Source organism: Sceloporus undulatus, unplaced genomic scaffold, assembly GCF_019175285.1.
Source record: "Sceloporus undulatus isolate JIND9_A2432 ecotype Alabama unplaced genomic scaffold, SceUnd_v1.1 scaffold_13, whole genome shotgun sequence".
NCBI lineage: Eukaryota > Metazoa > Chordata > Lepidosauria > Squamata > Phrynosomatidae > Sceloporus > Sceloporus undulatus.
This window is the reverse complement of record NW_024802935.1, coordinates 5,343,811-5,358,734: the sequence shown is the minus strand read 5'-3', so window position 1 is coordinate 5,358,734 and position 14,924 is coordinate 5,343,811. Positions and strand designations below refer to the sequence as shown.

Below are 14,924 nucleotides of genomic sequence, written 5' to 3'. Positions count from 1 at the left end.
TATATATATTCTATAGATATCTCTGTAACAATCCATTGCTGCTGCTGAGAGAGGGAGGTAAAGTGAAACGATGCAAAAAGAAGCTGAGACAACATGCACGACAGAGAACAGGGGGAGGAGGTGGAAGCTGGAAAAGAGAGAGAGAGAGCCATAGATAAGCTATTTTTTAACCCTATATTTATATTTTCCAGTTGGAGGAACTAAAATAAGTGGTGGTGATGGTTGTGATGGTGGAGGCGTGTTAAGGGAATGGCCAACTTGGGGACACTCTTGGCTGCTGCTACTGCCCACCACCATCACCATCCTCTCTTCTTGCTCCGGCTGTCTTTCATTCCTCCTTTCTCTTTCTCTGTTTTTTCCCTAAAAGTGTGAGAGGCAAAATTAGAGACTTCTCGCCAGTCGACCCTGTTGGAAAGTTTGTCACATAACAGAGAGAAAAGGGGTCTACGCCTGTATGCGTATGTATTATCTATCTTATAGGGAAGGGAAGAGCCAGGATGGTCACTTGGCCTGGGGCTTTTTCTGAAACCATTGCCAGCCCTGCTCACCACACGTTCCTGGTGGGGAAGAGAGAGAGCAGGCTTGGCACCCACTTGGGTGGGTTGTTGTTGTTGTTGGGATGACAGTGGGGATTTTCCTCTGTGCCAAACCTTTCCCACTTCCCCCACCCCAAAGCTAGAAGATGGAGCAGCCACAAGGATTCTGGGCTTCCATGTGGCTCCAGCAGCGCCTCCTCCTCCTCCTCTGCTTCAGTGGCAACAGCCGCGGGATCATGGCTGGGGCCCACGCGAGATGGAGGGCAGAGGAAGAAGGGGGGCACAAGGGAGGCAGGAAGGGAGATATGTATGCTTGCTGCTGGTCCTGATTCACCAGATCTTGCAAAAGGTGTGGAGGAAGGAGTGGGGCAGTGCCTTCAATAACAACCCCCACCTCTCCAAATTCCTTCCCCATCCTCCTCCTCCTCCCTCCTTCTCTACAAGGTGTTGTGCAGACTTTTCCCTTGAGGAGGTTGTGATTTCTACATTGCTGCTCTCCTCCCACTGACAATCTCCCCCCCCCCTTTTTGCCCAGCAAGATGGACTCTCTCTCTCTCTCTCTCTCTCTCTCTTTCTGTCAGTCTTAAAGATCGACATTTTTGTAACTAAGATGCAAACTTGATGGTGACCAGTGGAAAAAATAAAGGTGTGGGGGGGGGGGGGGGGAAGAGGGGGGGGGGGGGGGAACTCTGCTCTTCCTTCCTTCTTGTGTGTATGTACTCCATGTTTAATAACCTTCTCGTTCACCCCCAGACCTCGGGAGCCCTGCCTCCTCTTCTTCCTCCACTTTGCATCGTGGGGGTGGGTGGGTGGTTTGCAGCAAGCAAAGGCTCGCTTCCTGATTCCCCCATGTACTAGAGGCAGGCAGACAGGTTTGTCTAATGTATATGTTCCTCCTTGTTGGGTTGCAATGGAGGAGGGGGAAGAATCTTATCAGGGAGGATCTGCAGCTGGGGGATTACCTGAAACTAAGCTACAAGGTTTCAGGGTCTCATGCAAAACTATTCTCATCTGCAGGCTGGGTCTCCAGGTTTTTATTTGGAGTGAGGTTGCTGAAATTGTTCCTCCCTACCCATTGAGCGATTGCATGTGCACACCAAAGGGGCTTCCTGTTTTGATTCCCATTTGCAGTTTGAATTCAGCTTTTGCCCTATTTGCCTTCTTGGGTCTATTATTATACCTAAAAGGGAGAGAGATAGAAAGAGATAGAAGCCCACCCTTCTGGTGCCTCCTCCCATGATTTGTTCCACTTGCTCAGTCCCAGTGTTAACATGGGTGCTATCTTTTTGTTTGCCTTTTCAACTTCTTAAGGAAGGGCTAACGTTTTAATAAGAACTTGCTGTTGGATAGTTTGAAGGGGGGAGGCAAAATTAAGTTGCAAGTCTGGGATTCCTCTGGCCTCACTGCAGTTATGGGCCAGTTGCAATACTGTAAAATCATGGTGTCCTGATGATATGCCTTTATTTGATATTTTATAGGTCACTATCACATGACAAACGCTTGGAGACAGCTTAATTTTCCTCTGCCTGCCTGCAATTTCCATTTGCCTTTCTGGGTAAGTTTGTAAACTGTACACACACACACAGGCAAAGAGTGTCATTGTTATTAATAGGAGACAGCCTGCTTTGGGTCTGATGGGAGCTGATTCTTCTCGTTTTAGTCCTTCCAGAAAACATGTCTACCTGGTACTTTCAGGAAATGTGACAGTATCAGTGTCTGTGTGCATACAAACACATATGTAGGGAGTGATGCCCTGTTGATATGTGTGGCTTGTTAATGAAGAGATGAGAAGCCTTAAAACTGTGCAGTGCTTGTTGCCAGCATTTGGTGTGTTAACATTTGTTAATCATTGCACTCCCCACTCAACAAAAAATTATGATTAACATCTTACAAAAGGAACTATAGTTTTATAAAATGTGCAAATGAATTTGTGGTGTATAGAATACTGTCCAACCTTTGTTAGAAGAGATGAGACTAAGCTAAGAGTAATGTGTTTTTAAAATAGTAGATAATAGCAGAGGCACTTTTCAGAAGTTGGGTACAAAGTCCATCTTACTTGAACTTTGAAGATACTTAAAGTTTTTCCAGTTCTCATTTAAAGTTCTCCTTATATTTATTTCTCTCTAAATATTGAACATAGCTAAACTAAATAGTAACTAAGCTCTGTGTATTCTCATAATAATTTTAATATTGTAGATTTTTAGGTGAACCATGGAGAGATTTTTGGGAGGAAATTATATACTGTGAAATTTAACATTAGAATTTGTGGGTGTAAGACCATTTAGGTTAAACATATTGATAATGTTTGTTGTTGCTGTGTGAGTTCAAGTCATTTCCAGATTTGGGGGATCCGAAGGCAAACCTATTACAGGGGTTTCATGACAAGATTTGTTCAGAGGAGGTTTTGACTTTGCCTTCTTCAGAGGCTGAGAGAGTGTGACTTGCCCAGGGTCACCCAATGGGTTTGATGGGTGAGTGGGGATTCAAACCCTGTTCCACATAATCTGATGCTCAAACCACAACACCACACTGACTCTCATGTATTTAAGCACAGTGCTGCAAAACAAACAGAACTGTCCTACGAGTTAGAAAATAACATGCAGTTAATATATATGTGTGTGTCTTGTGAATTTTACTGTTTACATCTTATTTGCAGTACTCACAAAAATTAATGATAATTTATAATTGACAAATAGTTATGTAGGAATAGAATCTTCTGGGGCTTTTTTGTGAGTTGTGTAATGGCTTGAGAACTTATCCAGATGAACTTGATAATTAAAAAGCCCTTCCATGAGGGCTTGGAAAGAGTGAAGGGGTGGCCTCATGCTGAGGCTGATGCAGCCTATGTGTGTTAACGTTCCAGTTAGATAGTACAAACCTGCATACTCTTATTAAACTAGGAGACAGGAAATCCTCCCAACTTCTTTCCCTAGCAGAGATCATTCTTTATATCTATTTTATTAAGGCATGAGATTCACAGGAAATATCTTGAGTCCTGTACTGTTAAGAGAACTATGCTTAATACAAAGCTATATATTATATATTAAGGGTCAGTTGTGGCAAAAGTATAGGTCTCCAAAAGTAGCAGGTGTGGATCTAAATGGCCTGCCGGATTTTGTTTAAGTGCAGTTCCCATGATACCTCATCATTGGCTGTGCTGTTTGGTTGCTGGGAGTTAAAGACTAACAGCATCTGGAGCGCTACATGTTTCCTTGCCCCTTTTTAAGGATATAGTTGGCCCTCCTTATACACAGATTTTTTATACACGTATTCAAGCATCCACGGCTTGAAAATATTCCAAAAAAGTATAAATTTTAAGTATCAAACCTTGATTTTTCCATTTTATATAAGGGACACCATTTTGCTATGCCATTGTATTTAATGGGACTTGAGCATACATGTATTTTGTTATTCACAGGGGTTCCTGGAACCAAACCCCAGCAGATAACAGGGGTCCACTGTACTTTATAGATTCAAAAGAGTGCTGATTAAAACCTATGGGATTGTATTAACAGTAGAAATGTAATCATAGCATCTACATACCAACATTTATGCCATGCAGCATAATGGCGTTTAATGCATAAAAGACTGAGTTACATGCTAGGAATCTTACCTCTGCACTCAGTAGGATTAACCACTTCCTTAGTGTTTTATCTGCAATATTGGAACAAGAACAGATCTACTTTATAGGGTTGTTGTAAGGATTATAAGGAGAAATATGTGAGGAACTTGTATAAATGTATGTCAAGCACATTGTATCAAGCCCTTGTTTTTAGGTTACTTGTTGAGGGAGGCAAATTGAGATTATCAGCTCTGCCCAGAACTACTGTGACGATGAAATTGTTTACATAATTTTTCAGAATAGAGTTGAATTTTAATTGTTTGATTTAGGTTTGACATAGTTGCATGGTAGGAAAAGTTGTTTTCTGTGGGTGAGTCTAGGTATGTGTGTTTTTTGTATAGAGTGCATTAGTTAAACTTTTCATAAAGTGCTAAGCACTGAAAACTATTACAGTGAAATATTGTCTACTATCTGAATCTAGATTGCAGTGGTATAAAGATACAAAAAATTATGATTATTATGTATCATTAATGACATGTTGTGCCTTACATGGAAATATTTTTTAAAAAATAAAATAAAATATGTTCAACGTTGTAGAGTAAATTTAGAGTTTAAAGTTAGCTTTGTTCCTACTAATATCAACACCTAAAATGACGAGGAGGAAACAAAATAAAATTTCCAGGAGAGAAAATAATAATAATAAACCTTTAAATAAAGCACAAGAATAATTTACTTTAAAAATGCAGGTGTATTAGGAAAATGCACCTGCCCCCCTCCATACACAGGTACAAACATACAGAGAGGGATAACTTTGTGTCATGTTTCTAGGTCGTAATTGAAATATAGTTTTTAATCTAATGAGCTTGTTTTTAAAAGCAAAACCTTCAGATAAAGTATCCAGTCCTTTTGACTTTTCTACATTTTATTGTGTTACAACCTGAAATTTAAGGGGATTTAATAGGGATTGTTACCATTTGATGTACAAGATAATCAGCACTGTGAAGGTACAAAATATTTTTGTAGCACAAACATGAAGTAAAAAACTTGACACTTGTTAGTTGCATACAAATTTACCTCTTTTGCTCGGACATGGTATGCAGACTCTAGTGCTGCCCACTGTTTCCAGGATTCATGTATGTAGTTGAATGTCATCTCCCTGTGTGCAGGTCCAGTGCTACCTGATCTCAGATTAAGTACAAATATTTCTGGAAGTCTCCAGAGTTTGTGGCACAACATATCTAAACAAACAGCATGAAATATCAAGGATATATCAAAACAATGTAAAGTTGTGCAGTAGCGCCAATCATGATAGGTTTATTAAAAAGGTCAGAAACTATGAACATTTTCTGGACCACTGTTAAATTCATTATTGTAAAATAGAAAGAATATGGTTCTGCCTAGAGGAGACTATCCAGCAAAACTCCATAAGGGCAATAGTGAGAGAAGCAACCAAGAGGTCAGTGGTAGCTCTGAAAAAGTTAGAGAGATTTGTGACTGAGATGGCAGAAGCTATCCATGCAACAGGTATCATGCAGTTGCTCCACAAAGCTAGACATGTAAGGAGATTATCACACTAGGCTCATTTTTGGCACAATTCCGCATTTATACTGTTAACGATACAATTTGTGCAGTGGTGACATATCTTTTCGCACATTGGCATAATGATGCAACAACAATAATATTGCGCGATCACATTTCACATCATGTTGGTATTTTGCATGATTCTTTCGTGACTGGCCAGATTTGTGCATGTGTACATGGAATCAGAGTGGTTTTCTCTCTGGTGTCCCCAGTGTCAACAGTTATGTAATTGATTATGTGCAATCTCGCATCTGATCTAAAACATAATCTGGCAGCATACTTTTCCCATGGATCTACAGTGGGCCCTCGGTATCCATGGGGGATTTCTTCTGGATCCCTCCCCCGGATACCAAAATCTGTGGATGCTCAAGTCCCATTATCCTTAATGGCGGCATTGTTGTGCTGCCATTAGGGAGAATGGGACTGGGTTTCCTCCCTCCCTCCTTCCTTCCTTCCTTCCTTCCTCCCTCCAGCCAACAGCGCTTTGGGGGCGTTGCTTGGCTTCAGAGCCCCATTGGCTGGAGGGAGCCAGGGCTGGGGCTTGGGTCTGTCCTGTATGCTGGGCTTGGAGACAGGGGCTCCAAGACTCAAATCCTGACTCCAGCCCCGGCCCCAAAGCCAAGCAAAGGCAAAAGTCTCGGAGGTGGAGAGAGGAAGGAAGGAAGGAGAAAGACTTTTGTCCAATTGTCCCCACTGGTGGAGTGGCTGTGTGCACACCACCATTGGGGTCAGTGTGGGCTTGCCATCCCCAGATGCTCAAATCTGCAGATGGCAAGTCCGCAGAGAAGGAGGGCCCACTGTACATGTAAACATCATAAATCTCAGGTGAAAGTAATGATCTCATGAGTCCTTGACCAAGCCATTAAACATTCTGTGGAAGTCCCACTCCAAACACATACCAGTGTCGTAGTATCCACCCCCCATTTGAAAAATATGAGGGGGAAATCAAGAGATAGAATGGAATAAAAAATAAATTATCTGAAAGAAACACCAGGGAACACAACAAGAAAGACCCTCATGGCAGCTACTGTGAAGTAATGCTCTTGGGACAGCAAAGCGACACAGGAAGTTAAGATGCCGAACAACACCCTGGGATTTTGGGGTTCCCCCCCCAAAAAAATGACGACAGCACAGCACTTGCATGATTTCATCGTTATGAGGTTTCGCACTTTTGCAGTTGCGCGATTATTGCGCTGTCTTGAAACCATTCACAGGATTTTCCTATCAATCGTTTGTTGCTGGAGCATTCCTGAATCTTCACGGGATAAATCCTGGATGAGCGTGATGTCTGAAAATCTTCAGTATGATCGCACAATTATGCCGGGATTATGTCTTTAACTCCCGGCTTTTCCCCCATGGTGAGAAGAAAGCCATTCCTGAAACAAAGACAAACTAATGTCCACTTGGAGTTTGCAAAAAGGCTTGTGGGAGACAACAGTAAACATGGGAAAAGTTTCTATGGTTTAATGGGACTGAAATTAAACTTTTGGATGTTGCTGAAAATTGTTGTGTGGAGTGTAAAAGGTGAATGTGTTCTCTGCAGTGGACCATTATGCGGTGAGAGAGCTTTTCTTTAGCTGGCATTGGTTAGGATTGAGGGCAAGATGGATGGAGAAACATAGGAGTTTATCCAGTGAATATCCTGGAAAAATAGTGCAATTATGCAAAATGATTTCACATGATGTCGCACAAAATGCGCTGTTAAAGTGGTCATAAAGAAGCATTAACGTGCATCTTTGTACTTCGGAATTTTAGCGACAGTGAATTTCTAATAACTTTATTTGTGCAGTTGCATGTGATAATCATTCGCGCAATTACTCGCCATTGTCGCTTTATTTGCAGGATGCTTTAAATGTGCTTTTATCTTCCTTAATACTGAAATTAGCCCCAGTGTGATAAGCTCCATACAAGATAACTGTAAAGGAAAATGTATTCAGTCTGCAAGGGACCTGGGACAGAAGCTCACTTTCCATATACACAGTGACCCTAAACACATAGGTAGAGGAACAGTGGTTTAAAAGCAAACAAACAATCAAATGTCCCCCTCCCTATATATTTTAGAATTGATTACAAGTCTCTGACAAGACTTGGAAATTACAGTTCACCAGCAGTTCCATCCAATTTGACATAGCTGGATCAGTTTTGCTAAAAACAGTGTGCCCAAATAACAAAATCCAGATGTGTAAAGCTAATAGAAAGTTAGTTAAGAAGAATAACAGCTATTATTATTGCCAAAAGTGCCTCTATCAAGTATTGACCGGGGAGCAGGGAAGAATACCTGTGAAACCAATAAGTTCCAGTTGGATTTTGTTTCCTTTGCATTTGTCTCACAATAAAAATGATTTGCACATTTCCAGTGGTGAAAATCTTGTACAATCAGGTGGTGGTAATATAAGTTAAATCCACTTAAATTTCAGGTTGTGATACAACTAAATGTGGAAGGGTGTGTACTTGGTAGTATTTCTGGAAAGCACTGTAAATCTCACAGTTACCTCAGTTCTTGACAACTTTTACATTTAGTTCATAAATGGATATGAATTTTATAGTGTCACATCTACTGGAATAAATGCAGAGAGGATTAAGGATACTTAGGGTCAGTACAGACCACCCTGAAACAGCGAACTGGATTCACCTGTTTTAACTGCAGAAGGATGTCGCAGCTGCCAAACCGTACATCGCCCTTCTGCAGTAAAAATAACCCGGTTATTCCAGATTCTTTTTGTGGTGTGTTGTGTACGTCATAGGCGCACTCGTGACGTACGTGATGTACAGATACTGCACGGTGGCAGCATCATCATGGCGGCGCCCGTGTGGACAGGACACCACCATGATGCTGCTTTTTGGTCTGTCCCGCTCCATGGGCTGTTTTTGAAATGGATGCCAGGGGTTTTGGAAATGGGACCAAGGGTCTTATTCTATAATACTGTGTCTAATTAACAAAAAGAGCTGCTAGATAGTACTTAAGTGCTACAGGCAAGAAGGTAGCACTACAGCTGTATGCTCAGTGGTGGTTAGATATACAAGAAACCAATAGGGTTACACCTGCTTGTGGGACATAATCAGTCTGGGCCTTTCTTCTTATTCGGAATAGCTTGAATCAGCACCAGCCTGCCCTCAAGACAGTACCGACCAGTCTTTGTGTCGGTACTGTTCTGCTTGTGCAGAGCTATCTGCTTACTGCCACTATCCTTAACAATAGCTCTGTCTGTTACACATATGAAAGAACTTCAAGAGTCATGTCCAATCTGTGGCAAAAAAAGTAGAAAATAATGTATGAATATTGGTACACTGGGTGTGAATAACCAAGGGGGGAAGCTAGTTATTTGTTTTCCTGCTTTAAAAATACAGCCTATTCTTAGTTTTTTGTGGGTCTTTCGGGCTATGTGGCCATGTTCTAGCAGAGTTTCTTTCTGACGTTTTGCCAGCATCTGTGGCTGACATCTTCAGAGAATGAAGCCTATTCTACTAGGCCAAATGGGTATGGAGTGATAGCAAAGGCCATTCGACCACCACAGAAGTGTAAATTTAATGTGCTACACTGATGAAGCAAATTATGCAGGGTCTTGCAGTGAAGTATAAGTAGGGATGGTTTGAGCAGATGTAGGTAGAGAGGAGTGTGTGCCAGCCATAAAAGATAGACTGAGGATGCAAAGTGTAGTCCTACTCCTGTGGAAGGGACTGTTAATTCTTCTGAGGTAGTATGACAGCTGCAGTACATGAGCACTTACAGTAGAAAATGCAAACAGTACTCATAGAGCAACAACGAACAGTTGTGACAGTGATGTGAAGCAGATTTACTGCATATACAGTCGACCTCCCCTTATCCACAGATTTGAGCATCCACAGATTTGAGCACCCACGGCTTGAAAATATTCCAAAAAAGTATAAATTCTAAATAGCAAAGCTTGATTTTCTGTTTTATATAAGGGACACCATTTTGTTGTGTCATTATGTTTAATGGGACTTGAGCATCCACAGATTTTATTATCCATAGGAGGTCCTGGAACCAAACCCTAGAGGATAACAAGGGCCCACTGTATTTTAAATTTTAGAGAGTCCTGGTGGTGCAAGTGGTTAAATGCCAGTACTGCAACCACAAAGTTGTGAACTTGAACCTAAGGGCTCCAAGGTTGACTCAGCCTTCCATCCTTTCGTACGTCAGTAAAGTGAATAACTAGCTTGTTGGGCACAATTAGTTTACAGATTATAAACTTAGGTGGGTTACAGACCGCCCGTTTGGGGCGGTCTGCATCCGCCCCTTTCCCCGGTGTATCGGGGCCTCAGTGGTTAGACTGGCAGCTGCTGAGGCCCCGATCCACCGCTTTCCGGGCTGAGCGGCAAAAGGCCCGCTTCCCCGCAGCCTGGGAAAGGGGTGTCCTTGGGGCTTCAAGCCCCAACGGACACCCCGCGGCGGCGGGGAGGAGGAGAAAGGGGCCGCTTGGCCCCTTTCTCCTTGCACCACTGGGGCGCAGCTGTGTGAAGGCGGCGCCCAGCGGCGCAAACCAGGAAGGAGCTCCGAAACGGAGGCTCCTTTCTGCTCCGCACTAAGGGGGCACTAAGCGCCCTGGCGCGGAACAACAACGTCACGTCCGCGCTGTCCCGTATAGAGGTGGCGCGGTCGTGACATCATCATGGCGGTGGCTGTGTGGAACAGCCGCCGCCATTTTGTGCGCGCAGAGCGCACACTAGGGTTAGGGGGTGCGGAAGCACCGCCCCTTCCTAACCCTAGTACGTTCTCTGCACGTACTATATGGCCCGTCTGTAACGAGCCTTCAAAAGTGTTGAGTTCACTGATAAGCAGTATAGAAATGTACATGCTATTGCTATATATTTTTAAATTTTATTCATCTACAGCTTGTAGATATATATCCAGGTATATAAATATTTGTAGCGATAAATATTTATGGTGATGGTTGTTGTGTGTCTTCCAAGTCTTTTCTGACATGGCAACTCGAAGACAAACCTATCACTGGGGGTTCTTGGTAGGATTCGTTTGTTTAGATTTGCCTTAATTAATTAATTTGTTTTATTTATAAACCGCTATTCCAAAGATCATAGCGGTGAACAGCAAGTAAGCTAATTAGCAAGTAAGCTAATTCTTTTGAGGCTGAGAGATTCTGTTTTGCCAAGAGTCACCCAGTGAATTTCCATGGCCAAAGGGTTTTGAACCCTGGTCTCCAGAGTTGTGGTCCAACAATCAAACCACTACATCACACTGACCCTCCTTTAGAGTGATAGTGATACATAAATATTTGCCACTAAGGAAATAAGAATGCATCAGTTGCGCAGCTGACTGACATAATCAGGCATAGACCCCTAGTGGAGCAAGTATTCCCAGGGACTTAAAAATGCAGGGCAGCAAACAGTGGAATAATATGCTGGGTGTTGCAGCAGCAGCCTTTGGTAACCAATAACAGATTGAGCTGTTAATATAATTACTCCTAGATTTGTAACAAGTATTCTTCAGTTATATTATTTTATTCTGTTTCTTCTGTATTTGTGATAAATGATTTTCAGGCACTTTTGGAAGCTGTGACTTTAATTGAGCTAGTATTAAAATCTTCAACTAAATTGTGGATTACTACTATTGGCTTTGTATTTACAGATATTTCATGCTTAAGGTGTCTTTGGGCAAAATCCCTTGAAGATGGGCACGGATTACACTCTTGCCTACCTAGACTTCTTAAACGATTCCACAGTTCTCTCTATAACATTCCTTCTCCATTATCTATGGATTTGTAGCTTATGTGTGTGAACTTCCTGAACTTGCCTGTTAAATTAAGTATAATGGGTTTTGGATATTTATTTTATTGATACTGATCATCTAGGCATTTTTGGTGCTTTTTGTTTGTGTGATTTAGTGCTTTCCACTTCATTTTATCCCATCTTTGGGGCATTTGGCCATTTGTTACACTGGCATCCTTACATGAAACAGTAGCCCCAATGCTAGAAGAGGAGATTTCTGTGGTATATAAGCATATATTTGGTATGCATGCTATTGCTTGAAGATGTCATAGTCCTGTGGAGCCTCAGGGGATTCTCCCATCTTTCATAAACAGGTTACACACTTTAAATCAGTCAACATTATAGCGTTTTTAAAAAAGGAGTGCAATAGCTTCAGAGTCCCCCTCTGACCATGCACTAATGTAGTGATGCCATTGTTCCTCAGACTCCATTTGATTTTAATTTGTTGTGCCATGATTGTAAAGTGCTTTGTGCATGTGAGTGGTAGGACAATGTGAAAATGAAAGCATGCTGCCACTATTGGAACTAGCAATACTATTGCTTCCCCCTCCCCAGTTTCTTTTCTTTTCGCTTCCTTCCTTCCTTCCTTCCTTCCTTCTTTTCTTTTCTTTTCTTTTCTTTTTTTTTTGAGGCATGGCTTTAAAAAAGTAAATCTCTGGAAAAATTTAATCATTTTTGCGGTAAAAGGAAAGCAGGAGTCCTGCAACAAGTTTTATGCTAATGTAACTAACTGAATTTTTGATGAAGTCCTTTCCATTGCACTGTGTAGGCAATGCTTCAGGGCAGCCAGACATTTCAAAAGTCCTATAAACCTACTGACACAGTATGGGTGAAAACATGAGCAAATGAAGCTTGACTGAATCCCACTGAAATAAGTGAGATTTAACATAAAATAAGGTTACCAATGAATAAGGTTGGGGTCCTATGTACCTTCCTATGGAAGGAAGTAGTTCAAAACTCAGTCGTAGCTCAGTTTTCTAAAATATGATATATGCATATAAAATAACCGAATTGTATCTACTGTAGGTATGTATATTATTTATATATGAATATATATGGATCCATAGAGACATCTTTGAGGTGTGCTTAGGTAAGATACAATTTAAGATTAAGAGTGGCTTAGTGAAGAGAATGGTAAGATTTCAGATTATGTAAGATTTATGTTCAAGGCAAGCAATGCTGCCCGGTATAAATTCTATGGCATAGCTGAGAAAATTTCAGAAGGGCACTTTACTGACAGCTTCATTTTCTGTAGTCTTTCCGATATTTGTAGATTACTTTTGTATATCATCAGACTCTTCTTTTCTCCAGGCTAGAGAAATCCAGTTCTTTCAACCATTCATCATAGGTCTTGGTTTTCAAATCCCTCACCATTCTGTTTGCCCCTCTCTGGATATTCTCTAATTTGTCAATGTGTGTTACAAAATGAGGTACCAGAATTTGACCAGTATTCCACATACAGCATAATGTAGGATAGGTTGGAAATATTTTTTCCTGTCACCTAGACATTATGTTTCTATTAATGCATAGCAAGATTGCTTTCGTTTCTTCAGCTAAGGAATTGAGAGCCATTGCCCTGGCTCATAATCCGTTTGGGACCCACTGTGAGACTCTTGGATCTTCATCATATGTACTACTCCTAAGGCAGGTCTCTCACATCCTTTAATTGTGTCTTCAATTTTTATACCTTAATGCAAAATTTTACATTTATCTCTGTAGCATCTGGTTTTGTTAGTTTCAGCTAACAGTTCCAACCTGCATAAATCCTTTTAGATTTTGATTCTTTCTTCTGTGTTAGCTATTTCTTCTACCTTTATTTCATGTGCAAATTCCACAGACATAATCTGGGTCCAATCCTATAGATGTAACAGTGAAAAGTCAATTCTTAAGTCTCTAATCCTACATATACCTGTACCTTTCATTGAATTAATTGAGCAGGTAAGTATATATTTGTATTATAAGTTATGCAGTGCACCCTTTTTTTACGCAGGGGATCCGTTCCGGACCTCCCTCGTAAAAAAACGCATATGCTCAAGCCCCATTGAAAGTAATGGGGCTTGTGCATGCGCTGGTGGTGCAATGGAGCAATGGTGAGCACACGCCACCGGCGCACACCCATTGATCTAAATGGGACATGCCGCCCCTTGCGCCCCGCACGTTCCCTTGCGGCTTTCAGCGTATGCTGAAAGCTGCGTGTAGTGCATCCATGTATGATGCGGGCGCACTGTAGTAGCAGTTCATGGGTGCAATGGAGCTATTTGATAAGATTCACATTATTTTAGTGACCACACGCACTAGCCCCCCTCCCAATATATGGATTTTTCCTTGTATCAACTGTAGTTCATAATTTACATAGTTGCTTTCTATTAAGAGTTTTGGGTCCTTGATTCCTGATTAATCCCACTTCCCAGTAAATTCCATGAAACCTACACAACTCACACTCGTTTTCTTTGCAAGAATTCCTTAATATTTATTTTCCCTTAATACCATCTCTCACACTTTAAGACAATTCCATTTAAGAATATGAGAGAAACCTGTCAGATCAAGACAAAAGTTCCATCTAGAAGCTATTTCTCTCAGCGTCTCCACATTTTGTGTTCACATATTATTGAGGAATCCATATTGACCCTCCAAGTCAGCGTGTCTGTTCATTACTTTACATTTAGTTGCATTAAACTGTATTTCCCTTTGGGTGGAGGGGGGGCTGTTCATATATAAAAAATCCTTTTTTGATTTCCTTTAGACTGATTTGGTTTTCACTAAATGAATCCTCTCAATTATGGACTGCTTGCTCCTCATCCCTTATTCCAGTGCATTTATGGGTCAGTTTAAAAAGCTGTACACAGTGTATCTTTTTGGAGGATGCCTCTTCTTAACCTCCTGTACAGAGAGAAATGTCCATTTATTTCTAATTTGTTTTTTAAACAGTTACTGATTGAAAAGGGATTGACCCACAGTTTTATCCCGTATGCCTCCTAGGTTTGCTTAGAAGCCTTTAATGAGGAACTTAACAACAACAACAACAACAACGATAATAAATTTATTTATATCCCGCCTCTCTAAGCAGATTGAAGTGGTTAACAATAATAAAACATTAAAATACAGTAAAACATCATATCCCATAAACCCTCCCATCCACAATAAAAATACATTTTAATTATAAACTAAGCAGAGTCAATTCAGGGGCAATTGATGGGAGGCCACTGAGAGGCTAGTCTGGGAAAGCCTGCAGGAAGAGATACATCTTGACTCCCTTTTTAAGTAAAAAATATTTTGAATGTACGTAGAAGTATGTTGTGTCTGCTGGACTGTCTCTTTCAACATGCTTGATGATAAACTGAAAAAAATCTAAAATATTAATAAGATAGGATTTACTTTTGCCAAAGTCATCTTCTTCAATAACTGTTTTTTCTATTCATGATAGTTTTATCATAAATAATTATTTCTATCACATTTACCCAAAACTGATGTTAAGGTTATTGGCCTTTTAATTTACATTG

The 14,924-nt window shown here is 41.0% G+C and overlaps 1 protein-coding gene across 9 annotated transcripts in view; it reads left to right on the top strand.

Moving 5' to 3' along the window:
- The first annotated feature begins 433 nt into the window (after window positions 1-433).
- LOC121917252 (HMG box transcription factor BBX-like) overlaps window positions 434-14,924 on the top strand; it is a 181,072-nt gene continuing 166,581 nt past the window's right edge. For 5 of the 9 annotated variants that reach the window (XM_042443034.1, XM_042443033.1, XM_042443030.1 and 2 more), the window contains exons 1-2: window positions 442-458; window positions 2,015-2,091. In XM_042443034.1, the coding sequence (XP_042298968.1) occupies window positions 455-458; window positions 2,015-2,091 (81 nt within the window). In that variant the 5' untranslated portion in view covers window positions 442-454. Of the gene's footprint in view, window positions 459-2,014; window positions 2,092-14,924 lie in introns of those variants that run through there. The other 4 variants (XM_042443031.1, XM_042443027.1, XM_042443032.1 and 1 more) reach the window with 2 other exon arrangements.